The following is a 26957-nucleotide window of genomic DNA, read 5'->3' as shown; positions in this document are numbered from 1 at the left end:
CTATGTAAGAGAATTACAGCATTGCTATGAGCGCCGACCACAGCGGTGCTGCTATCAGTGTGCCAAGAGTGGGAGAAGAGGGTTGCATTGACAATCCAACGCAATGGGCAGCACTTTGAACACATTTTATAAGTGGTCATAAACTTGTAAATAACTCATGAAATAATAAAGTTACATAAAAACCAAGCACACCATTGTTTTTCTTGTGAAATTCTCAATAAGTTTGATGTGTCACATGACCCTCTTCCCATTGGAAAAAAATAAAGTTGGATCCAAAATGCCCAACTTCAAAATGGCCGCCATGGTCACCACCCATCTTGAAAAGTTTTCCCCCTCCCATATACTAATGTGTCATAAACAGGAAGTTGATATCACCAACCATTCCCATTTTATTTAGGTGTATTATTATTATTATTTATTGTTATAGCGCCATTTATTCCATGGCGCTTTACATGTAAGGAGGGGTATACATAATAAAAACAAGTACAATAATCTTAAACAATACAAGTCATTACTGGTACAGGAGGAGTGAGGACCCTGCCCGCGAAGGCTCACAATCTACAAGTGATGGGTGAGAATACAGTAGGTCAGGATAGAGCTGGTCATGCAGCGGTTTGGTCGATCGGTGGTTACTGCAGGTTGTAGGCTTGTCAGAAAAGGTGGGTCTTGAGGTTCTTTTTGAAGGTTTCGATGGTAGGCGAGAGTCGGATGTGTTGTGGTAGAGGGTTCCAGAGTAGGGGAGATACGCAAGAGAAATCTTGTATACGATTGTGGGAAGAGGAGATAAGAGGGGAGTAGAGTAGGAGATCTTGTGAGGATCGGAGGTTGCGTGTAGGTAAGTACCGGGAGACGAGGTCACAGATGTATGGAGGAGACAGGTTGTGGATGGCTTTGTACGTCATGGTTAGGGTTTTGTAGTGGAGTCTCTGGGCAATGGGGAGCCAGGTGTATCCATATAACTGCCCACCCTGTAGATTGTGAGCCCCAATTGGAAGAGTGTGATGATGTCTATACAAGTGCGGTGCTATATGATGGCAAGTTACTAAAATAAGGAGGCAAAAGATCCATCAAGTGATCCCAGAATCCAGTCTAAGCTTTTACACAATATATATGATTTGGAAATACAAAAAGGATCCAACAATACAGCCTGCTATTTTTGAGAAATTTTAACGGAGAGGATAACCAAGGAATAAAGAATTCATTGCATTTTCTCATTTTTTAAGTTTTTGTTTGTTTTGCTTGTTTTGCACATTTTTCTTCTTTAATTTGTACCTTTTTTAAAGTCTATTTCATACATGTTTCACCTTTTATTTTTAATGCTTGTCTTTGTGAGTGGCTTTTGGGGTTGTCAGATGTTTTCGGATGATTTATCAATTGCCAATCACAGGTGCCATGTTGAAGATTTTGGTGCAAAAAAAATCAGCGAATATAAAAAAAAAAGAGAAAAATGAGTAAGAAAAACAAGTCTAATGATTAATTGGGGTCAAAAGTGTTTTAAGGTTAGACTCATTGTTAAGAATCCTTATTTTGCCAAATGACAATAACAAAGATACATAAACCTGCTATGAAGAGTACATATACTATGAAAAATAAGCGGTCGATAACCCTGGCGGTAAGGATCCATGCTGTCTTGACTCCTTGATGTTTCCTTTTGGCGTATATTGAGTTTTGGATAAATATAATAATTAACAATAAGTTCTTCAGCTGTATCACTTCTTCGGTTTCCTCATTTCCGGCTGCTGACTATTTTCTCCAACAGATTTTGAAATTTTGCTTTTCCCATCTTATAATGGGCATCTGATACAATAGAAAAAAAATAGAAAGTAAGACACTTGAGCGTTACATTAACATGAACAATGGAGACTCTCTGCGCCGAATCTATTGTGTGCCACCATCCCTTAGGCTAAATTCAGACCTAAACCAATAGATTGGTTGGGATGTCATTATTAATTTTGAACCAGTTAGATTCTACAGCCTCTATGTATAGCAGATGGTAGAAAGTGATTGGTTCTTGATCCTTACTAGGATCACATCTGTCAGTGGCTGTGTCACAGATTCAAAGAGCTAATCATGCTGTATTATATTTTTATAACAAAATGACGGCGACCATAAGATAAATCTGACATACCCCATCATAGGTGGATTATAATGAGGGCAATCTGGGCTACCGGGACGAGGCCCTTCACACATATCCAGGTAAGGACCTTTCCTGGTGCTGTGCTGCCGACAATGCAGGATGGCAGCCAGCTCCAGAGGAGCTCCGGTCACTGCTGCCGTGACGTTCCAGCTTGATGACATCATCGCTAATACTGTATATAGGAGGCTATGTGGGGGCTTATACTATATATAGGGAGCTATGTGGGACTCTGTATATAGGGTGTTATGTCAGTGCTCATACTGTATCTAGGTAGCAATATGGGGTGCATACTGTATGTAGGTGACTGTGTGTTAACTCATATTGTATGTAGGGGCTGTGTATGGATTTATACTGTATGTATGGGACTGTGTGGAGGTTCATATTCTATGTAGAGGGCTCTTTGGGGGCATATTCCCTGGGCCTGTGAGCTGTTATACTCATTGCAGTACAGCTTATGGTCTCATTTTCTTGTCCTGATTGAAGGAATTCTTTGATGAACCACTGAATGACCAAAAGAGGTGGGAAACACGTCAGAAGAAGATGTCATTAATCTAAGTACACAACTGTTCAGGCCATATAGGGTCTATATATGTATATACAGTACAGTTGTGTGAAAAAAGTGTTTGCCCCCTTCTTGACATCCTATGATATCCTATTCTTTTCCATATTTGTCAAACGTAAATGTTTCAGAACACCAAACAAATTTAAATTATAGACAAAGATAACTCAAGTAATCACAAAATGCAGTTTTTAAATGAAGGTTTTTGCAATTAAGGGAAAAAGAAATTCAAACCTAGAGGGCCCTGTGTGAAAAAGTGATTGTCCCCTAAACCTAATAACTGGGTGGGCCATACCTAGCAGCAACAGCTGCACTCAAGAGTTTGCTGCAATCACCTTGTCTGCCCTAAACGTCCCTATATAGGTTCTGTACCTATCGCCGAGCAGGAACCTAATCCCTGCCTAACCCTAGGGATAGGCCCTACATAGGGAGGGGATGGGGTGCGCACTAGTTAGTCCCCACTAAAAATAAAGACAGTGAGGGTAGATGGATGGGGGAAAACACTTAGCTCAGAGAAAACCACTGAGATATCATGCCAGCAATCCTCCAAGGGTCCCCAGGGAAAACACTAACCGACTGCTAGAGCTTCCAGCAAGACTTAGGCAAGTATGAGCTAAAATCAGTAGCAATTGAATGTATTTAAACATTCAGCACAGGTGTGTGATTAGCAGCAGAAGGTAGAGGCAACTATTGGGTCCTAGAGGAAGAAGGATATCGCTCCATAACAGAGATGCAAAAATCAAGAAGGTGTTTGAGCTAAACGCAAAGATCTTCTATAGCTGGATCCAGGATGACTGTCTGTCACTCCTAAAACACCCATGACAAATTGTTGTAATTCAGTCACACTGGAGGGTTTCCGAGTATGAGCTGCCTTTTTAATGAAATTCCACAGCATCTCAATTGCATTAAGGTCAGAGCATTGACAAGGCCGCTCCAAAGTCTTAATTTTGTTTTTCTTAAGCCATTCAGAGGTGGACTTGCTGGTGTGTTTTAGATTATTGTCCTGCTGCATAAGGCTACGTTCACATTAGCGTCGCGTCGCTGTTGCGTCGGCGACGCAGCGGCGACGCGCCCCTATGTTTAACATAGGGGACGCGTGCGTCTTTTTGCACGCGTTTTCCGACACGTGCGTCGTTTTAGACGCTAGCGTCGGACGCAAGAAAACGCTACAAGTTGCATTTTTCTTGCGTCCGATTTCGTCAAAAAACGACGCACGCGTCGCAAAACGCGCGCGTTTTTCCGTGCGTCGCGCGTTGCGTCGCCGAAGCAGGGCGGCGCAACGCTAGTGTGAACGTAGCCTAACACAAGTGTGATTCAGCATGAGGTCACAAACAGATGGCCGGACATTCTTCTTCAGGATTTTTTGATAGATAACAGAATTCATGGTTCCATTTACCACAGCAAGTCTTCCAGGTCCTAAAGCAGCAAAACAGCCCCGGACCATCACGCTACCACCACAATATTTTACTGTTGGCATATCAAAGTTGAACTTTTAGCTAAACAGATATAACTGGAAGGAATAGAAAAAATGGATACCACAACCGCACGAACAGACAAATTCGAGCTTATCGCTAATATGCTATGTTTAATGCCTCATAATTTCTGTACCTGGCACCATTAGGGGAGGATTTTGGGTAGGAGAGAGTTAACATCTTAGATGAGATGGGGAATCTACCAGGTCAGAGATATAAGGGGCAGCAGAGGTCTGTACAGGCAGTAGTTGAATTTCAGAGAAGAGTTAGTGACAAGAAAAGATCTATGAGGTTTCAGAGTTACAAGAATCCAGATTAAAATGAGTACAGCTGAATTGGAGAGTTGGGAAATAAGGAGAGGCCCGAAGTGAAGCATCAGTGGAACAGAGCTGGTAGATGGAAGTCGTGAGACCACTGTGTGTTGGAGGGCGTTCAGTGCAAAAGGAGTTTCTGCTTTGTCTTTTTATCCTAAGTCAAGTGGCGAGGCCCTTTAATGGGTGAAACTTGACTTTTACAATTGTTAAATCCAATAGGTAACACTTGAGTTCCTGTCCTTTTCTTCTCTGAAGATGCTACTTGAATATTTAAATTCCCGGGGAACATTGCATCAACTATAAGCCTCCCTATGCCAATTTATTGCTCTCCACCTCTTAGGTATCCTGCAACAGTGAGTGAACTGGTCGATGACAAGTCGGTGGGAAGGTTTAGTAGGAGCATCTGAGAGTATAGCTGCTGCAGACGGATTGCTAGTAATTTCAAGGAGTTACATGCGGGTCAACAACCTGTATCTCTGTGTATATATATATATATATATATATATATATATATATATATATATATATATATATATATATATATATATATATATATATGAACATCTCTATGGTTCTCCAACTGGTAAAAGACTTCAAACCCTAGCATGCCCTGTCTGCCTCTGGTGGTCAGTATTTGCTGTAGAGAATCCGGTTGAACACAACTGTTCTATGTGCAGGTAGATGGGTTGGGGCCATTGGTGTGCTGATCACCTCGTTCCTGCTAATTTTAATATAATATCACTTGAAGTTCTCACCTTGCCCCAAACTAAGAAAGACCATTCATAAAACGTACCTGGATCCGGCGGTTGATTGGTGTCTGAAATATTCACTCTTTGGAAACATAGGATTCTTGATAGATACTTAGCAAATACAATCTCTATCCAATGGGGAACATTTGTTTGAGTGTCAGACAACATTAGGATGTAGGCTGTAAATACAGACTCAGTAATACTGACCACCATGGCAGCCATCATCAAACCGCAAAAAATACCTGTTAACACATGAAAAAACATTGCGTTAACCACACATCACTGCCCAATAGCAAATGTCAAAAGAAAAATAAAGGTGCTAACACATTCATTATGGAAGACTGGCCATAAACCTGTTATGTGCATTGCTATCCAAGCCAATCAATTTTCTAGTGGATGACTTATACCAACCCCATCCCGTAGCTTGTTTGTTGCGTTCCTGATCTTGACTTTGATCTGTGACCTGGCTTCACTAACAACCCTTCAAGTTTTACACAGCACTTCTTGTTTCCACTATATATACCATAATGGGCAAGTCAAGAAGAGTTAGACCACCTGGGTTGAAAATGCATTTTTCATGGGCTTAACTGAACATGGAGGTCTAGGGTATTCCCAGAGATCAACACTTTAGCTTCTGCATGGAAATGTGAATGGCAGGGAATGCCATTATTGTTATCCTCAAAATAGTCTCCAATATCAACAGTTGACAAATGGAAGACTCGGATACTCAGTACCAATGCATCAGAGAGAAGATATGGTCAGGTAGGGCGAAAGTAGGGCAGATGTATCTCTACCACTGAGGTAGATAGGGAGAAAGTCATGGTAGGCAGCAATTAGATAGATGTGGTCAGGAAATAATGCAACAAAATGCAGCACAAACAAACAATGTCATAGAACTGGAACCTAAAGGACCTTATTGCACTGATCATCAAGGGAAGAAGCATTGAAGGAGCGTTATCAGAAAATGACTTATTGTTTAACTCAAGTTTTTGTGTTAAATACATTTTTAAAGTATTTTTGCAAAGTTCTTTTTTTTTACATAGCACAGTCTGCATTAAAAATAAAAATTAGTGCTATATTTAGGAGGTTCTGAGATCTTTTGGTTTCGGGCCAACTTTTATCTCGTGGTTGATGTTGTTGTATTCTTCTCCGACTGCTAGGGTGAGAGTTAATGGTGAGCTGGCTGGAAGTTTTGGTTTATATAGGGGGACTAGGCAGGGGTGTCCGCTGTCTCCGCTGCTTTTTGCATTGGCAGTGGAACCCTTAGCACAGACATTTAGGAATTTGGTTTCGGTTAGGGGGTTCCGGTATGGCATGATGGAGGAGAAAATAGCCCTATATGCAGATGACATGCTACTATTTTTAGAAAATTCTGGAGAGGCCTTGGACGGTGCAATGAATATTCTCAAGACATTTGGTGATATATCGGGTCTTGAAATCAATTGGGAGAAGTCAAATATCTTGATAGTGGATAAAGGGGGCGATGACATCCCAATATCAGGGGAAGGTAGTAAGCTGACAGTGGTTTCATAGTTCAAATATTTGGGTGTTCAAGTGTCTATTCCTCTTTCGAGCTACGTCAATCTGAATCTGCCCCATTGCTGGACAGGTTTAGGAAGAAAATAGGGGCGTGGTGCAAACTATACATTTCAGTGGTGGGAAGGATAAACTTAATCAAACTGATTCTTATGCCCCAATTATTGCATGTATTGCATAATTCCCCCGTTTGATTGCCCCGAAAGTGGTTTCACACCATTAACTCTATATTTCGAGACCTTGTTTGAAGGAAGAAACTGTCAAGAATTAGGCTGGAATTGCTTCAGAGGCCTAAAGATGGGGGGGACTGGCCCTTCCGAATCCCTGGATCTATTTTTTGGCAGCCCAGGGTCAGCAGATGAGAAATTGGAGAGAGGTGAATGGACTGGGCTCGGTTCAACGGATTTTGGTCTGGTTAGTGGGAAGGGACCCATTGGTTCAGGGATTGGAGGTAGGGGGATTCAGGAAGTTTGTAACGGCTTATCCTACCTTGACATTGATTCAAAAGGTATGAGAGACAATTAAAAAGACAAGGGGAGTGGGACTTTTAACAAATCTCTCCCCAATATGGCACAATGAAATATTACCTGAATTTATTAAAATGGCGGAATTCAAAAACTGGAAAGCATTGGCTATTCAATATATGGCTCAGATTCAGGATGCACAAGGACTGTTATCCTTTGAGGCACTGCAGGAGAGTTACGGGTTGCAGGAGACCTGTAGGTTTCAATATGGACAGTTGAGACATGCCTATCTTGCGCAAAGCAAAATGGTTGATATGGGAATTTATAGAGATATTCTGGTAGACTATGTCTGCAACGGGAGGAACGAAAGGGGTAGTCTCGGATACTTATAGGGATTTGTTTTATACCTTTCTTAATAGATTTCCTATTAAAGCAAAAGAGGAATGGGAGGAAGAGCTGGGAAGGGTAGAGGAGGATAAATGGGTGGATATGATGGAGTATATTCCCCAATTATCATTAAGTGAGCTGGGTAGACTTTCACAATTATATGTACTTCACAGAGTATATAGAACTCCAGATAGACTATATAAGGCAGGGCTGAGACAGACCTCCGAGTGTCCTAAGTGTCAATCCGAGGGGGCAGGGATTCTACACATGTTATGGCAATGTACGAGACTGAATTCATACTGGTTGGATGTGGGAGAAGCAATTGGAAAATCGTATGGCTGTGCAATTGAAAGAGATCCTGTGATATTTATTTTGGGATATGTGGAAGAGATCCGAGTTCCAAATCATCATAAAGTAGCCATAGTTAGATTATTGTATGCTGCGCGAAAGCTAATTGCCAGGCACTGGTTGAGTGAGGAACCGCCGACTCTGCAGGAATTTTATAGACAGTCTGATATGGTTATTAATATGGAAAAGGTATTTATAAAAAAAGGGAAAGTGTGAAAACCTTTGAAACACTTTGGAAACTGTGGATGGAGAGGAACTGATTCCAAGGGAATGTGGCTTTATTATGTAAGCAATGTATGCTATTGTCCTATTCTTGTTTATAGAGGCTTTAAAGTTAAAGCTTGGGCAGAAATGGGTCTTCCAAATGGACAATGACTCAAATCATACTGCCAATATGGTAACAAAGTGGCTGAAGATAACAAAGTCAATGTTTTGGAGTGTCAATCACAAAGCCTTGATCTCAGTCCTATTGTAAATTTATGGACCAAGCTGAAAAGGCAGGTGCGAGCAAGGCGACCTACAAACCTGGATAAGTTACATCAGTTGTGTCAGGAGGAATGGGCCCAAATTCTGACCAATTATTGTGAGAAGCTTGTGGAAGGTTTATTCTGATTTCATGTCTGATATTGAGAAAAACATACATATGTGTCTTTTTATATAGTGTATGTAAACTTCTGGTATCAACTGTACATGATAGAATCATGCATGGAATATGCATCTTACCTATTGATTCTATTATGTATGCTTTCATGGTGGATTTATTATGATTCTACTATATTATCTACGAAGAACATACTCACCTTAAAAAAGCATTAAGGCGGCTGTGATGGTTTCAAGGACTTTATGATTACACTATGCGTAAGCAATGACTCAACTTAACGTTACTTTAATGAACTAGCTGGAACAAATAGAGGTCTGCTAAAGACAATATAAATGTAATGTCCATTTGGCAGCCATTTTTCATGACTAGCTGACTAGATAATGGCATTTGTGCCCTAAATCGCGCATAATTTACCATCACTTATTTTTGTTTACTCTTTGTCGAATCCTCACTAATGTGTCCTCCTTTATGCATGATGCGTTTTCTTTTAATATTTTCAGTAAAATGTTATTGATTTTATATTCTCGTGTGAGGGGTTAATGGATTCTTTGTATCCATATGTAGGTTATTATAAGGTTAGGGAAGTGGCTTAGCATAAATTAAAAATTACGCAGTTGGCACAATTATTATGTGTCCATCTTTCTCAATTTTAAAAGTTAGGAGGTATGACTACACTTAAGCATTCTTGATGAGCCCGACCTCTGATACATGAGGTATCACTAGTTCGCTAGTACTACACAGGGCTGCCACTAGGAATTTCGGGGCCCCATGCAGGCAAAATTTTCGGGCCTCCTTGAGACTCGGCCCAGGCTCTATCCCAGCCCTGCCTCCACCCCTCGAACTGTCCACAGTCAAAAGATTTTTTAAGCCGCCACCACTATAAGGTCGGGCGCTCTGCTCTACTCTAACCTATTAAATATTTGTTAAAATATCCAATACAATTTAGGTATATTTTATTTTATTTTTCAATTTTTAAAATGACCAATAGTACCACATACAGGGGACAAATACCACCGCACCATGACCAGACACCATATTACCCCCACATAGTGACCAAATAATAGCACATACAAGGAACAAACACCACCACAAAATGTCCAGACCACATATTACCACCATGCAATGACCAATAATACCACATACAAGGAACAAATACCACCACACCATGACCAGACACCATATTACCATCACATAGTGACCAAATAATACCACATACAAGGAACAAATACCACCACACTGTGACCAGACCACATATTACCACCACACAGTGACCAAATAATAGCACATACAAGGAACAAATATCACCACACCATGGCCGGACAACATATTACCGCCACATAGTGACTAAATACTACATTACTGATCAGTAATAAAAACACAATACTAATATCACCATAAGTGCCATTATTCACAGGAGATCTGTAGTTAGTATGCAGTGTCTGTGTACAGGTAATACAGTGATCACCGGTGACATTATAGTGTACACAGGAGCTCTGTATATAGTGTATAATGTAAATGTAACACAGTGATCACTGGTGACATTGTACACAGGATCGCTGTATATAATATACAATGTATTGCATCAGTGTACAGGTAACACACTGACTAACCATTGACGTCTCTAATCTTTAATCATCATCCAGCACAGACCGCCATCACTTCATCCAGCCAGGGCTCGTCTCTGCAGGAAATAACAGTTATCTTGAGCACCGCTTGCAGAAAACATTACTTATTTTTTTCCCAAATTCTAAACTATAACAGATGAAGAAAAAAAGCGACAGTGTTGCTCTGCACAGTAACAGGACTGCCCCCCCCTCCCCCCATTTAAAACAGTATACTCAAAAAATAAAATAAATACATCACCGCAGTAATAATATCCCTTAATTAGCCCCATGGTAATAATATCCCCCATCCTGTGTCTCATTCCTGGCTCCAGCCATATGTTCTCCTATCCTGCCACATATGATATCCCTATCCTGCCCCATCTGTCCCATGATCCTGCCCCATCTATCCCATGATCCTGCCCCATCTGTCTCCATCGTATCCATCCTACCCCATGATCATACACCATCTGTCTCCATCCTGCCCCATCTGTCCAATGATCCTGCCCCTTCTGTCTCCATCCTACCCCATATTCCTGCCCCATCTGTCTCTATCCTGCACCATGTCTCCATCCTGCACCATGTATCTCCAATCCTGCCCCCGTGTCTCCCATCCTGCCGTGTCTTCAATCTGCCCCATGTCTCCATTCTACCCCGTGTCTCCATTCTGCCCCGTCTCCATTCTTCCCCTCGTGTCTCCATTCTGCCTCATGTCTCCAATCCTGCCCCCGTGTCTCCATTCTGCCCCATGTCTCTAATCTGCCCCGTGTCTCCATTCTGCCCCTTGTCTCCATTCTGCCCCATCTGTCCCATGATCCTGCCCCATCTGTCTCAATCTTATCCATCCTACCCCATGATCCTACACCATCTGTCTCCATCCTGCCCCATCTGTCCTATGATCCTGCCCCATCTGTCTTCATCCTGCTCCATATTCCTGCCCCATCTGTCTCCATCCTGCACCATGTCTTCATCCTGCACCATGTGTCTCCAATCTTGCCCCCGTGTCTCCCATCCTGCCGTGTCTCCCATCTGTCCCCGTGTCTCCATTCTATCCCATCTCCATTCTTCCCCAGTCTCCATTCTTCCCCTCGTGTCTCCATTCTGCCCCATGTCTCCAATCTGCCCATCGTGTCTCCATTCTGTCCCTTGTCTCCATTCTGCCCCATCTGTCCCATGATCCTGACCCATCTGTCCCATGATCCTGCCCCATCTGTCTCCATCATATCTATCCTACCCCATGATCCTAAACCATCTGTCTCCATCCTGCCCCATCTGTCCTATGATCCTGCCCCATCTGTCTCCATCCTGCTCCATATTCCTGCCCCATCTGTCTCCATCCTGCATCTTGTCTCCATCCTGCACCATGTGTCTACAATCCTGCCCCCGTGTCTCCAATCCTGCTATGTCTTCCATCTGCCCCGTGTCTCCATTCTACCCCATGTCTCCATTCTTCCCCCTGTCTCCATTCTTCCCCTCATGTCTCCATTCTGCCCCATGTCTCCATTCTGCCTCCATGTCTCCAATCCTGCCTCCGTGTCTCCATTCTGCTTCCATGTCTCCAATCCTGCCCAGTGTCTCCATTCTTGCCCCATGTCTCCATTCTGCCCCGTGTCTCCAATCCTGCCCCGTGTCTCCTATCTGCCCCTTGTCTCCATTCTGCCCTTTGTCTCCATTCTGCCCCATCTGTTCCATGATCCTGCCTCATCTGTCTTCATCGTATCCATCCTACCCCATGATCCTACACCATCTGTCTCCATCCTGCCCCATCTGTCCTATGATCCTGCTCCATCTGTCTCCATCCTGCTCCATATTCCTGCCCCATCTGTCTTCATCCATCCTGCACCATGTCTCCATCCTGCACCATGTCTCCATCCGGCCCCCTGTGTCTCCAATCCTGCCCTGTGTCTCCATTCAGCCACCTGTCTCAATTCTTCCCTTCATGTCTTCAATCTTGCCCCGTGTCTCCATTCTGCCCCCATGTCTCCATTCTGCCCCTTGTCTCCATTCTGCCCCTTGTATCCATTCTGCCCCATCTGTCCCATGATCCTGCCTCATCTGTCTTCATCGTATCCATCCTACCCCATGATCCTACACCATCTGTCTCCATCCTGCCCCATCTTTCCTATGATCCTGCTCCATCTGTCTCCATCCTGCTCCATATTCCTGCCCCATCTGTCTTCATCCATCCTGCACCATGTCTCCATCCTGCACCATGTCTCCATCCGGCCCCCTGTGTCTCCAATCCTGCCCTGTGTCTCCATTCAGCCACCTGTCTCAATTCTTCCCTTCATGTCTTCAATCTTGCCCCATGTCTCCATTCTTCCCCCATGTCTCCATTCTGCCCCGTGTCTCCATTCTGCCTCCATGTCTCCAATCCTGCCCACATATCTCCAATCCTGCCCCATGTCTCCAATCCTGCCCCGTGTCTCCATTCTGCCTCCATGTCACGAATCATGCCCCCGTGTCTCCATCCTGCCTCCATGTCTCCATTCTTGCCCCCGTGTCTCCATTCTGCCCCGTTTCTCCAATCTGCCCGTGTCTCCATTCTGCTCCTTGTCTCTAATCTGCCCTATCAGACCCATGATCCTGCCCCATCTGTCTCCATCCTGCCCCATATTCCTGCCCCCGTGTCTCCAGTCCTGCCCCATGTCTCCATTCTGCCTTCATGTCTCCAATCCTGCCCCTGTTTCCATCCTGCCTCCATGTCTCCATTCTTGCCACGTGTCTCCTATCTGCCCCCATGTCTCCATTCTGCCCTGTGTCACCAATCCTGCCCCCATGTCTCCAATCTTCCCCCGTGTCTCCATTCTGCGCCGGGCAGGATGGAGACACATGGTCCATGTGTCTCCATCCTGCCGGTGAAACATTGCGGCTGGCCGCTTTCAATAAAAATAATTTAAAAAATTAAAAAAAACATTCTTCTTACCTGGCTGCACTCCTGCGGTGGAGATCCCTCCCGGCGTTTCAGCGCGCACTCGCCGGCGAATGACAATGATGTCATACGCCGGCGATGCAAGGGCCCGCTAGGCAATAGAGTAACTGAACCTGCGTCTCGGATGCAGGTTCAGTTACACATAGAAGCCTGCTGCTGGGGCCCGATGAGCAGAAAAGACGAGGCTCGATGCAGGCCCCCTCTGCCCACCAGGCCCCATGCGCCAGTCAGGGCAGTAATGCCCTGATGGTGGGCCTGGTACTACTGTATCAGGTTCTGATTGAGTTCCATTATGGCACCTGTAACGACGTATGGAGGAGCCCAGAAACCTCACCATAAAGAGTTACATCAACCGTTATACCATTTAGTTTGATAGTCTTTCTGAAAAAATTAGGTTCTTGGCAAGTAGGCTTTCACAAAATTGTGACTCCTTCTGGTGGAGAATATGGTGAATTATTGAGGGCAAGAAACAAAGGCACATGAAGTGTGAAGAGGTCTGTAATGCCTTATTATTTTCAGATATTGTGACTTACCCAATAGTGGTGGGGTATGTGATAGAGGCAGAATGTCATTCAGGATCAGAAGAAGCATTGAGAATCCAAGCACAATGCTGATCTTAAAGCCCAGACGGTCATTTTTCGGCATTTCAATGAACATACTCGCAATATCTAGCAACACCATGAAGCATATTGGCAAGATGAAGCTCACAACATAAGTTTGTGGAATCCTCTGTATTATGATCTAGTATATGGAATAAATAAATAATTAGTACAAGAATATACCTTATAATAGAACATACAGTGCTAAGTGTATATTTGTATGAATAGTAGACCATCTAGGAACCTATCTACAGTGGATATAAAAAGTCTACACAGCCCTGATAAAATAACCGGGTTTTCTCATGTGAAGAAATCTTACGAAGAAAAATAATTTCTGGACTTTTTCCACGATTAATGTTACCCATAATCTGTACAATTCAGCTTAAAAATAAACTGAAAATCTCTTCAGGTGGAATAATAATTTTAATAATAATAATAATAATAACCACTAAATAATGTGGTTGCATAAGTACGATTAGCCTCTTATATGGATGTCATAGTATTCTGAATTAGTCATTAAAATTTAATCTTATGTTAAATAACCCAATTCATTTACTGTAGATTAATTTTACAGCAAAAGCCATAGTGTGTAAACAGCTTACAACACAGCAAAGGGATTTCTAATGAAAGTTATCAGGAGAAAGTACAAAAACTTTTTCAATGCATTAGATATACTATGGATAACTGTAGAGATGGTCATCAAGAAATGGCTTAAATTTTGCATAACAGTGATATTACCTAGAACTGGACATCCCTCAAAAATTGATGAAAAAAAACAAGAAGAAAACTAGTGTCAATCGCTCCTGTCAAACCAATCTAATCAGTTTTTATGAAGAGGTAAGCTATAGACTGGACCACGGTGAGTCATTGGACGTGGTATATCTCGATTTTTCCAAAGCGTTTGATACCATGCCGCACAAGAGGTTGGTACACAAAATGAGAATGCTTGGTCTGGGGGAAAATGTGTGTAAATGGGTTAGTAACTGGCTTAGTGATAGAAAGCAGAGGGTGGTTATAAATGGTATAGTCTCTAACTGGGTCGCTGTGACCAGTGGGGTACCGCAGGGGTCAGTATTGGGACCTGTTCTCTTCAACATATTCATTAATGATCTGGTAGAAGGTTTACACAGTAAAATATCGATATTTGCAGATGATACAAAACTATGTAAAGCAGTTAATACAAGAGAAGATAGTATTCTGCTACAGATGGATCTGGATAAGTTGGAAACTTGGGCTGAAAGGTGGCAGATGAGGTTTAACAATGATAAATGTAAGGTTATACACATGGGAAGAGGGAATCAATATCACCATTACACACTGAACGGGAAACCACTGGGTAAATCTGACAGGGAGAAGGACTTGGGGATCCTAGTTAATGATAAACTTACCTGGAGCAGCCAGTGCCAGGCAGCAGCTGCCAAGGCAAACAGGATCATGGGGTGCATTAAAAGAGGTCTGGATACACATGATGAGAGCATTATACTGCCTCTGTACAAATCCCTAGTTAGACCGCACATGGAGTACTGTGTCCAGTTTTGGGCACCGGTGCTCAGGAAGGATATAATGGAACTAGAGAGAGTACAAAGGAGGGCAACAAAATTAATAAAGGGGATGGGAGAACTACAATACCCAGATAGATTAGCGAAATTAGGATTATTTAGTCTAGAAAAAAGACGACTGAGGGGCGATCTAATAACCATGTATAAGTATATAAGGGGACAATACAAATATCTCGCTGAGGATCTGTTTATACCAAGGAAGGTGAGGGGCACAAGGGGGCATTCTTTGCGTCTGGAGGAGAGAAGGTTTTTCCACCAACATAGAAGAGGATTCTTTACTGTTAGGGCAGTGAGAATCTGGAATTGCTTGCCTGAGGAGGTGGTGATGGCGAACTCAGTCGAGGGGTTCAAGAGAGGCCTGGATGTCTTCCTGGAGCAGAACAATATTGTATCATACAATTATTAGGTTCTGTAGAAGGACGTAGATCTGGGTATTTATTATGATGGAATATAGGCTGAACTGGATGGACAAATGTCTTTTTTCGGCCTTACTAACTATGTTACTATGTTACTATGTTACTAGTGTAGAAGGCTGCCAATAGACCTACGGCAACATTAAAGAAGCTTCTGGAATATCTGGCAAGTATTGGTTGTGTACTCTATGTGACAACATCTTCCGTATTCTTCATATGTGTTCCTTTCAGGGTAGGGTAGCAAGACAGAAGTTTTTTTTTTACAAGGAAAAACATGCAAAGTCCAGCTTTGCTTTGTCAAATCCTACATCAAGTCTGCCAAAAGCATGGGAGAAAACATGTTCTTGTTTGAGTAAAGTAAGGTGGCATTGAACATGTGCCATCATTCCACCTGCCCATCAAGTGATCTCAGGGTGTCGATGGGTTTCCATTACACGTGGATGTCTGCTTCTGACTCTAGTGATAAAATGAATAGTTTATTTCAAAAGTGCAACCAGTCCCGCAAAAAAACAAGCCGTCATATGGCTATATGGACAAAAAAAGAAAAAACTTATGGCACTTGGATGAAGGGGAAAAAGGGGGAAAAAAATGAAATATCGCCTGGTTGTTAAGGGGTTAAAAGGAATTTTCATGTGTAAAGTTTGAAGATGGACAAGTCCTGGATGAAATGTATGTCTTACTGAGATGCCTAGCCTGATAATTATGGTGATGGGACACACGGACCGGAGCACTGGGTGGCACAGATACTGCTGAGAGAGTTTGGGTCTGGGTATTAGGGAAGGTCACCAGAGCTTGGTGGGATTGGCAGTTCCCATACCTCCAGTTCATGGCCTTGGAATGGCCTGTTTAAGGTAGTTCTGCTACCTTATTCAGAGTTTGTATGTGGGGGTATGGAAGGACTCTGATGTTGGTTAGTCTCTGCTGAGGGCACATTCTGACCTGAGTGTGCCCGCATCTATTCCTATACAGCTGTCATGACCAGGTCAGAAGTGCCGACGGCCAGTCTGAAGATTGCGATGCGATCCTCATGCGAGTAATATGGTGTCTGACTGCGCCCTGAGACTTAGAGTTGGATTTTCATAAACTGCTCACTGGTATTGATATAAGAACTGTGTGCTTGTGTATCGAAGCATCTACCAGAGAACTGATTTCCGACAAAGGGTTACAAGGAATTTTCATGATTTTGTATGTAGGAATGCTGTATGTACTAATCTCATTGTTTTTATTTTTCTTCTTTGACTAATATTATTGAGTTTATTCCTTACCATTAAAATAATTCTGCTATATATTTCTCCTGTGGCTGTATAATTTTCTTCCAAAACAGTGGTGTTTACTAGTTCCCAGGCACCTTTATCTTGATAGCTTTCCTTTGTCGTATTATAGGGGGCTTCAGAATCTGATATAAATCTGATTTCAGAAGCTGAAGAGATAAGAAATAGGTTATATTTGTGACAAGGTGGTGACAGTGCAGCAGTGATGCTAGATTACCAATGATAAGATAACCAAGTGTGGCTATTGGAAGAAAATGAATTTAGTTACTCCCAGGAGCCGCTGGCTTTCAGTCACAGAGAGGCAAAGGCCACTATTCACAGCACCGCTCATTATGCTGTGAATGGCGGCTGGGAAAATATACTGGCACTGGGATTGACAGCTCAATCTGCCCAGATGCGCTGCAGAGTCAAAGTGTCGGGACGTGCTCTCACCTACTGCTCACAAATTAATGAGCGGTGATTGTAGACTCTTTTTGCACTCCCCAATGACTGAAAGCTGGTGGTGCTTTTAGTAATATGGTCGGGCAGCATTTTAATGCCATTTAACAGCAGATTAAACCTTTAACTACAGGTAAAAGCATTTTCCTAGTTGACAGGGTTCTTTTACAATAATAAAAATTGTCTAACAACCCAAATGCTATGATCAGCTGAACATGTATGCTTATATTAATAGAACAGGTAAATAAGTGTGCTGCCAAAACCTTCAAAGGAACAAAGAATTGGACTGATCCTAAAAGAATTTTTGCCCCCCAACAAATGACATTGGGGGCCAGTGAGTTAACCACCATAGATGTCTCCATTGAGCTCCTCGCTGCCCTAACATGAACGTTAGTGACAATTCTAGATTAAAGGGGTGGCAAAGGAATTAATAGGTACATTGGAAAGGCCCCTACCTCTGCAGATCAAATCAATGACATCTATTTTACAATCATAAAGATTTATGGAATGTTTAGATGATTCCACTTCTGGAGAAAAGAGTCCCATGAATGGTACTTTTCCCAGTGAATTCAAAGGCACAGTGGCTGTGATTGCCTAAGTATTTCCATAACTCCAATGTAGAAGGCTGGGCTGAATTAGTACATTGAGATCAGAGGACCTCCATACCTGGGGACAGCAGGTATCAAGCATTTTGATTCTTCTTGTGGACATGACATAAATGTATATAGTGGAACTATTCCTTTAAGTTTGGAGCTAAATATCCATATTTCACCATTTTATTTATTGGACAGTATTGCCCCATTTTACCCATTTATAATGCCCTTGTGCATACCATTATGTTAAACAAAAAAGAGAAAGGAGGGCGGCACTACTGCCAACATGAAACTGCAGGCCACTGATCACCACAGGTGCGGCTTCAAAGCCTTTATGATGGGACGCTATAATCCAAGATCTCGGGTGCTGTATCCAGAAAAAACAAATCCGTCCACTTGTACAATAGAAAAAAGAAAAGCACTCACCGATCTGAAAAATCCTTAGCTTTACTGAATCTTCATTAAAAAGAATCCATGGCCGGGAGAGTGAGGAAAGGAATTAGTGCGAGCAGGTCAAAACAACGGCCGTTTCGTGCTATGCCAGCGCTTCAACCTAGGTTGACCCGTAGAAGCGCTCGCACTAACTCCTTTCCTCATTCTCCCGGCCATGGATTCTTTTTAATGAAGATTCAATAAAGCTAAGGATTTTTCAGATCGGTGAGTGCTTTTCTTTTTTCTATCGTACAAGTGATACCATTATGTTAGCAGAGAAACCTTGTGAGCTCCTGCAGTACAAAGCACGTTTAGCCTAATTTTAAAGTCTAGTTAATGTTACAAACCTGGGTAAACATAGGAACCAAGAGATATATTACATGTCTGTTTGTCAAAGGGAAATTTGTAAATGTTTAAATCACAAGAAGTGACGACTCTCTGCATTTTGAAATCAACCATTCCTCCATTCCAATAAAGTATGTTGTAGATAGGTGGCTGAGATTTATCCTCAGTCTCAGTCCCATAGAATTAAATGCATAGTTACATTGAGACAAAGAAAAGAAATTAGAATGTATAAATTTGAGTTTTCGATTCTAGCATTTAAAAAAATGACAAAGAGTTGAATAGAATTTGTAAAAAGTAATTAAAATCCACTACAACATAAATGGAACATTTTATAGCAATGGTTGTCCTCTTTAATACAATAGCCCTTAGTATACGGGCAGAACTTCTTACAATCATAACATCTAAACACAAGCTCATCAAGTGTCCGATTTCACCAAGTCAACAACCAGAAGAGACACATGATTTAACTATAAAAACATCAGTTTTTATTAGAGAATCGTCTTAGCCTTGGTGAGTCTCAATCTAAAAAAAGTATTTTCCCTACATGGGAACAGGCCATTTAAGGGGTTTGCCCAGTAAAAGGAAGTTATGAGCTATTCACAGGACAGATGATAACTTAATGATCTGTGGGGGGTCCGACTGATGGGACCTACACCTATCTGCAAAATGGGGAATTCTTGTCCCCGATGGAGGGCTTTTAGCCTGGCTATTAAATGGAGCAGCAGGTTGGAGACCCGACCACCACTACCATTCATTCTCTATGAGGCTGCCAGAAAAAGAAAAGTTCAGTGGTCAGCAGCCCCATAAGGAAAGAACTGAGCAGTGGTTAAGCATGGGCCCGGCACTCTATTCTAATGGGAGTAGAAGCGCTCTATTATGCAGATTGGTGCTGGTCCCAGTGGTCGGACCCAACTGGTCAATAATCACCAATCCTTTGGATTGGTGACAACTTGTTATCACAAGTCAAACACTTTAATTAAATTTTTGCCATTTTTCAGTACACCAAGCATGGTATTTGCTGATACATGTTGAATCTAATATTACACCCCTTTGAAGGGTTTGCATTTCATGTTAATTTAACAGTGGTAGAAGCTGATGTATTGCTCCCTGACATCTAATGGTTAAGTGTATTTGATCCCCATGTATGTGATAAAGGTATTATACCCACTGGGGTTTCAGTTAGCTGGGACAGGGTTAACTGTAGTGACCAACCCAGTTTGGGAGGGGGAATTGAGTGGTAAGTGCAGGAAGTGACAGTCCGTGTGATGGTAGCAGTGAGTAACAAAGCAGTACTGAGGCTGCTAAGGACAGTGTGAGCCTAATACTCAGGGCAGTGAATTGCCACAAATACCCTTCCGTGTGATTCCATCTAATGGCCTGGGGCAACCTCGAGATAGACGTCAGGAGCCAGAGGCACACTCAGCTTGTGAAGCTACAGGGAAAGATGGACTCAAGCTACATGGGGAGGAAGGTATTGCAATTTGGATATACTGCTAGAGGGGAGGAAGATTCCCTAGGGCTAGGAAAGCCAGAGAGGGGGATATGCCACCTATCCCGAGAACCAGGGCTGAAGTTGTATCCGGTACAACCCGTTGGGCCTTATCCTTTGCATCTGCTTGTAAATATTGTACAGACTGCCATTCACACAGTTTGTTTTTTAAGAACCATGTGTTTCCTGGATTAATTGCTGCCCCGGAATCAGAAGAAGGATTCCTGGAGTCAGAAGAGGCCTGCAGGGCCAGAAGTAAGTGGAAATCACCACATACTTAGCAGCACACTGGGACTGAGGCACATCTTGTCTGTAGGATGCCAGAGCAAGTGGGGACCGAAGCTCACCCACGACTACCTCCCTTGGGCATCTTACATTACACTTCTAGAAGCATCCCCCAAAAAAGAGCTTGGCTCGAACTCTATATTAGCCTCTCAACAATAAGTTTACACAATAATGAAGGGCTATAACTATGCTATCACAGTGTAGCCCGAATGGCCTTAATTGTTCTGCATCTACCAACCTAAAGCCTCCCAAGAGTACTTCTATGTTTTAGAAGTTGTGTCAGTAAGTTTTTGTTCTTAGATGAGCAAACAGAGAAAAAATGTTTGAAAAAAACTTACATTTCATATATGTAAATGTCTGGCCTCCAAAACTTTTCCTTTCTCAAGTAAAGATACCAAATATCACAAAACAAATCTGGATCCCATGATATTAATTCATTTTCCCAAAACTGCAATAAAAAAGTAGATGTTAATATGGCAGGAAAATAATTTCAGTGCATTTCTTACCAATAGCCTATGTCACTTGGAAGGACCCACATGGGGCTACCATCACCCCTAACTTTTAATCTTTGTCGTAGACTCTTGCACTATCACTCTCCGTTTTGTAGACCATATGTCACTTTTAAGCCTGAGACCTACAGAATCACAAGGTGAGTAACTGGCCAAGATCATGTCAAAAGTAAAAAAAATGTTTTCATAAATATATATATAAAAAAATATATATATAAAAGTTCAAATCACCCCCCTTTCACACCATTCAAAATAGAACTGTTTCTTAAACGGCGTAGCGAGAAAAAAAGTAAAAACGCCAGAATTACATTTTTTAGTCACCGCAACATTGCATTAAAATGCAATAACAGGCGATCAAAAGATCGTATCTGCACCAAAATGGTGTCATTAAAAAAGTCAGCTCGGCGCACAAAAAGTAAGCCCTCACCCAATCGGAGTTCATGAAACATGGAGACACTACGGGTATCGGAAAATGGCGCAATTTTTTTTAACCCCTCCCCGACCTTTGATGTCAGGTAGGCGTCATGAAAGTCGGTGCCAATCCGACCTGTGACGCCTATGTGGCGTCATGGAAAGATCGCGTCCCTGCAGATCGGGTGAAAGGGTTAACTCTCATTTCACCTGATCTGCAGGGACAGGGGGAGTGGTAGTTTAGCCCAGGGGGGGTGGCTTCACCCCCCCTTCCCCCGTGGCTACGATCGCTCTGATTGGCTGTTGAAAGTGAAACTGCCAATCAGAGCGATTTGTAATATTTCACCTAAAAAACTGGTGAAATATTACAATACCTACAAGCGAACAGGAGTATACTCTCATATATAAATGTAAGTAGAATAAAGCCCTGAGTCTAAAAATAATTATATCAAAAAGTGAAATTTTATTAGACAAGGCTCATTGTAAATACAGAAATGGCTAAAAGCCTAAATGCACAAAAACATGACGAGAAAACAGGGAAAAACCACATAAAAAACAACAGCTGCCTAAGGAGGTACACCCCTAAATGTTGGTGCTACGAGTGGGCATAGAAGGAATATATAGGGCATCCTACCATTAAAGGACAATTGTAAAGGGAGCCCATATATGCTAATATTACAGCTCCTACGCCCAGTGTAATCTCACTTGTGCAGCCCAGCATAACCGTAACTTACCCATGTGGGAAGGAGGAACCTAAAAAGGCAGCAGGAAGGGCCCCAACGCGCGTTTCGCGAAGTTGGCTTCCTCAGGGGACCATAAAAGACAGCCACCAGTACCCGGCTATATATACTAACTAGATGGCACCTAGATCAATCTCAAACGCCGCGCCAGGTGCGGCGCGTGCGCAGTGCCGCCCACGGCATCAGCCGCCACATCCGGCCATCCAGACCCCGGCGCGGGTCATGGAAAACATTTCCTGTGACGTCAAAGACCCGCGCCGGGTCTTCAGGATGCCTTCGGTGACGCAGACGGAGTCGGGGCCGCAATGCGCACGCGCACAGCGCGGCGGCCATCTTACATCCTGGACGAAGTGTGGGCAGGGACTGAAGGACTACTAGTAGGTATACAAAACTGCGGTATAAGTACAAAAACACAAACATTGCACCATTAAAAACACTGTTAAGAGAAAAGAGGAAGAGGGAAACAAGGAAAGCGTATGACGGAATCCATAGCAGGAACAATCAGAGCGGAACGTATAAGCTGTAGTGATCCATTAGTGTTCTGGTCCGAAATGTACGCAATCCAGAGAGTGCTCCCATGCAGTCCATATATGAATTTGTTCCACGGTGAAAAGAATCACTCCACGTCTAGCCAAAACTGGTCAAGGGAAGATATGTTTCAGGAGCACAAAGAATTGATGGACCTCTTATCACTAAACAAATTAGAAATAAGAAACATAAAAATAATTAAAATGCAAAACATGCAAAAACCCAGAATATAAGGGAGAAAAAGGCGACGCGAAGGCAAACTGTCAAACAAGTGACAATTACCACTACTAATATAGAACATTATTAAGTGTACACGATCCGGAAAGAGTTCCCTTCAGCCATGAAGGAAATGCAGCAAAAGAAGAAGTGAGGTACATATCTATGATTTCTTCTTAAAGAAAAGGGGTAAAGGATAGTTGTTCGTTAAGCCCGTGCGGGGACATCGTGCCCAGAGTCACGATCCATCGGCACTCCAGCTGCGCCAGAATACGTTTGCGGTCACCCCCTCTGATGCCACAATGTACCCTGTCTATGCCCCGCACCTTAAAAGAGGCGGGGTCACATCCATGGCACAGTCTGAAGTGCCGAGGGACCGGTTCCAACTCAGTAGTGTCCACCACATTTCTGGCCGCAATGATGCCCCGCACGTGCTCACGTATCCTCACCCTGAGCTCACGAGATGTGAGTCCCACATAACCGAGATTGCAGGCACAGACGGCATAGTACACCACATAGGTAGTGTTGCACGTGATATAATTGGTGATATGATATTCCTTATCGCCATTAGCTGATGTAAATGATGTTGCTCTAACAAGGTTGCGACAGGCCAAACATGACCCACACGGAAAGAAACCCCATTTTTGTTTGCCCATCCCAAAAAGGGTGGCCGGTGTTGCCACATAGTGACTTTTTGTCAAGATGTCTTTCAAATTTCTTCCTCTCCTTGCTGTTAGGAGAGGATGTTCTGGAATTAGTCTTTCCAAGGTAGGTTCGGTCTTGAGGACCGGCCAATGTTTAGACAAGATGTTCCGGATGGACCCCCATTGATCATTATACGTTGTAATAAAACGTACAGGTTGTTCTTTATTCGCTGCCCTAGTCCTCATAGTACCAAGAAGATGTTCTCTTGGTGCTCTCTTGGCTCGCAAATATCCCTGTTTTATGCTCCTGTTGCTGTACCCCCTCTCCCGGAATCTGCTGGAGAGGTCACGAGCCTGGGCCTCAAACATTCCATCCAATGAGCAAATCCTCTTCATCCGTAAGAATTGTCCTATAGGGACCGCTCGTATTGTAGAGGAAATGTGAGCACTGGATGCATGAAGAAGTGCATTTACTGAAGTTTCCTTTCGGAAAACATAAGTTTGTAGCATCCCTGAGTCATCAATCAGAATTTTCACATCCAGAAAGTCAATGGTTTTGGAGGCAATCTTATGGGTAACCCTGTTCACACAGGTTATATACAGATGATCAGGTTTTTAAATACATCAGATAGGGATTGCATACATTAGTTAGGACTGCTCTGATAAGGGTATACCGTGAAGATTGGTAGAGCAGCTTAGTATACATTTTTTGCAAAAAACGTATCAACCAAATACCCTGTTTTTTACATCTTTTACTAGCACTTGCGGATTACTGCAACATTTTTTCAAACTGAGTGTTTTTGGTTTTACTATTCTCTTTTGTGTCTTCAGGTTTCTTGGTGGTGTGTGAACATGATCATACAGACTTGTTCACTGTGCAAGTAGCCCATGTGTTCCTGTTTCCATAATTGTTCTCTTGTGTCTACAAGACTGGGGAGTTCCACCACTCCTCTTGGGCTATCTGCACAAAAGCTGTTCTACCCTGTATGCACACATGGATTTTTCCTCTCTGAACCCTGTTCACACAGGTTATATACAGATGATCAGGTTTTTAAATACATCAGATAGGGATTGCATACATTAGTTAGGACTGCTCTGATAAGGGTATACCGTGAAGATTGGTAGAGCAGCTTAGTATACATTTTTTGCAAAAAACGTATCAACCAAATACCCTGTTTTTTACATCTTTTACTAGCACTTGCGGATTACTGCAACATTTTTTCAAACTGAGTGTTTTTGGTTTTAATATTCTCTTTTGTGTCTTCAGGTTTCTTGGTGGTGTGTGAACATGATCATACAGACTTGTTCACTGTGCAAGTAGCCCATGTGTTCCTGTTTCCATAATTGTTCTCTTGTGTCTACAAGACTGGGGAGTTCCACCACTCCTCTTGGGCTATCTGCACAAAAGCTGTTCTACCCTGTATGCACACATGGATTTTTCCTCTCTGAACCCTGTTCACACAGGTTATATACAGATGATCAGGTTTTTAAATACATCAGATAGGGATTGCATACATTAGTTAGGACTGCTCTGATAAGGGTATACCGTGAAGATTGGTAGAGCAGCTTAGTATACATTTTTTGCAAAAAACGTATCAACCAAATACCCTGTTTTTTACATCTTTTACTAGCACTTGCGGATTACTGCAACATTTTTTCAAACTGAGTGTTTTTGGTTTTACTATTCTCTTTTGTGTCTTCAGGTTTCTTGGTGGTGTGTGAACATGATCATACAGACTTGTTCACTGTGCAAGTAGCCCATGTGTTCCTGTTTCCATAATTGTTCTCTTGTGTCTACAAGACTGGGGAGTTCCACCACTCCTCTTGGGCTATCTGCACAAAAGCTGTTCTACCCTGTATGCACACATGGATTTTTCCTCTCTGAACCCTGTTCACACAGGTTATATACAGATGATCAGGTTTTTAAATACATCAGATAGGGATTGCATACATTAGTTAGGACTGCTCTGATAAGGGTATACCGTGAAGATTGGTAGAGCAGCTTAGTATACATTTTTTGCAAAAAACGTATCAACCAAATACCCTGTTTTTTACATCTTTTACTAGCACTTGCGGATTACTGCAACATTTTTTCAAACTGAGTATTTTTGGTTTTACTATTCTCTTTTGTGTCTTCAGGTTTCTTGGTGGTGTGTGAACATGATCATACAGACTTGTTCACTGTGCAAGTAGCCCATGTGTTCCTGTTTCCAATCTTATGGGTAAGTCTGATGTTTTATTGGTTCTGGTTAAGCTCATGGATGAAATGTCGGAGCCCAGGCCCGCCACCCTGCCAAATAAGAAGGATGTCATCGATGTATCGATACCAGCACTGCGCCTGGGAGGCGGCGCATGCGCCATCACCGAAAACCTCTCTCTCCCAATAACCGAGAAAGAGGTTTGCGTAGGATGGCGCACACGCCGCGCCCATCGCAGTGCCGCGCTGTTGTAAAAAATAACGATCCTTAAAAACAAAAAAATTGTGTGTCAAAATAAACTCCAGCAGTTCTAGGACGAGGGAGCACAGCTCAGGATTCAGGTTACTTGATTCCAGATAGAATGTAGTGGCCCTGATGCCATCTGTATGGCCAATGCTCGTATAGAGCGACTCGACATCAATTGTTGCGAGAAGCATATCTGGTTCCATTACCAAACCGTCCAATTTCCTCAGGACGTCCGTAGTGTCCCTGACACAGGAGGGCAGCGTCTCAACCAGCGGATGAAGATAATATTCAATAAATTTACAAGCTGGATGGCATAGCCCTCCTATGCCAGAGACAATAGGACGCCCAGGAGGTGTGACGGGATCCTTATGGACCTTGGGCAGCAAATATAGTGTTGGTATCACTGGGGTTTTAACACATAGTCCATCAAAAACATTTTTGGGAATAATCCCTAGTTGAAAAGCCCTATCCAATATTTCATACAAAAGCTCCGAGAACATTGCCAATGGATTACTAGGTAAGAGTGTATATCCCCCCCTATCCCTAAGTTGGCGAAAGGCCTCCCTTTCATACATATCCGTCGGCCAGATCACCACGTTCCCCCCCTTGTCTGCAGGCTTAATGACCACGTCAGTCATAGATCTCAATTCTTTTAGAGCCTGACGTTGAGATCTACTTAAATTATCTCTCCCCCTGCTCTGTGAAATAGCCTTAAAATCGGCCAGAACCAACTTATTGAAAATCTCAATTTGGGGGCATATAGAGAAGGGGGGGAACGTGGATGACCTTGGTACGACGGAGGCAGGGAAGGTACCTTTGGTAGGGGCAGCACTCTCACTTTCAAGTTCTTCCAAAGTGGCCAATGTCTCCCGATCCATGGTGGTGTCTAGGCCGTCCGTGCCTGTTGGTCTCGCATGAAGTTTGCGGAGTACGACCTTCCG

General features: G+C 42.8%; 1 protein-coding gene across 4 annotated transcripts in view; it reads right to left on the bottom strand.

Moving 5' to 3' along the window:
* Nucleotides 1-365: 365 nt before the first annotated feature.
* LOC138648770 (5-hydroxytryptamine receptor 3C-like) overlaps nucleotides 366-26957 on the bottom strand; it is a 55265-nt gene continuing 28673 nt past the window's right edge. Inside the window, exons 4-8 of one of the 4 annotated variants that reach the window (XM_069738654.1) lie at nucleotides 20863-20972; nucleotides 16937-17091; nucleotides 13634-13841; nucleotides 5276-5473; nucleotides 366-1797 (exon numbers count right to left, since the gene is read on the bottom strand). In XM_069738654.1, coding sequence (XP_069594755.1) covers nucleotides 1727-1797; nucleotides 5276-5473; nucleotides 13634-13841; nucleotides 16937-17091; nucleotides 20863-20869 — 639 coding nt within the window. In that variant the 5' untranslated portion in view covers nucleotides 20870-20972 and the 3' untranslated portion in view covers nucleotides 366-1726. Of the gene's footprint in view, nucleotides 1798-5275; nucleotides 5474-13633; nucleotides 13842-16936; nucleotides 17092-18752; nucleotides 18920-20862; nucleotides 21529-26957 lie in introns of those variants that run through there. The other 3 variants (XM_069738655.1, XM_069738653.1, XR_011315188.1) reach the window with 3 other exon arrangements.

The sequence above is a fragment of the Ranitomeya imitator genome, chromosome 9 (assembly GCF_032444005.1).
Source record: "Ranitomeya imitator isolate aRanImi1 chromosome 9, aRanImi1.pri, whole genome shotgun sequence".
Taxonomy (NCBI): Eukaryota; Metazoa; Chordata; class Amphibia; order Anura; family Dendrobatidae; genus Ranitomeya; species Ranitomeya imitator.
Note: the sequence above shows the minus strand (reverse complement) of the source record. Positions and strands in the feature narration are given on the sequence as shown.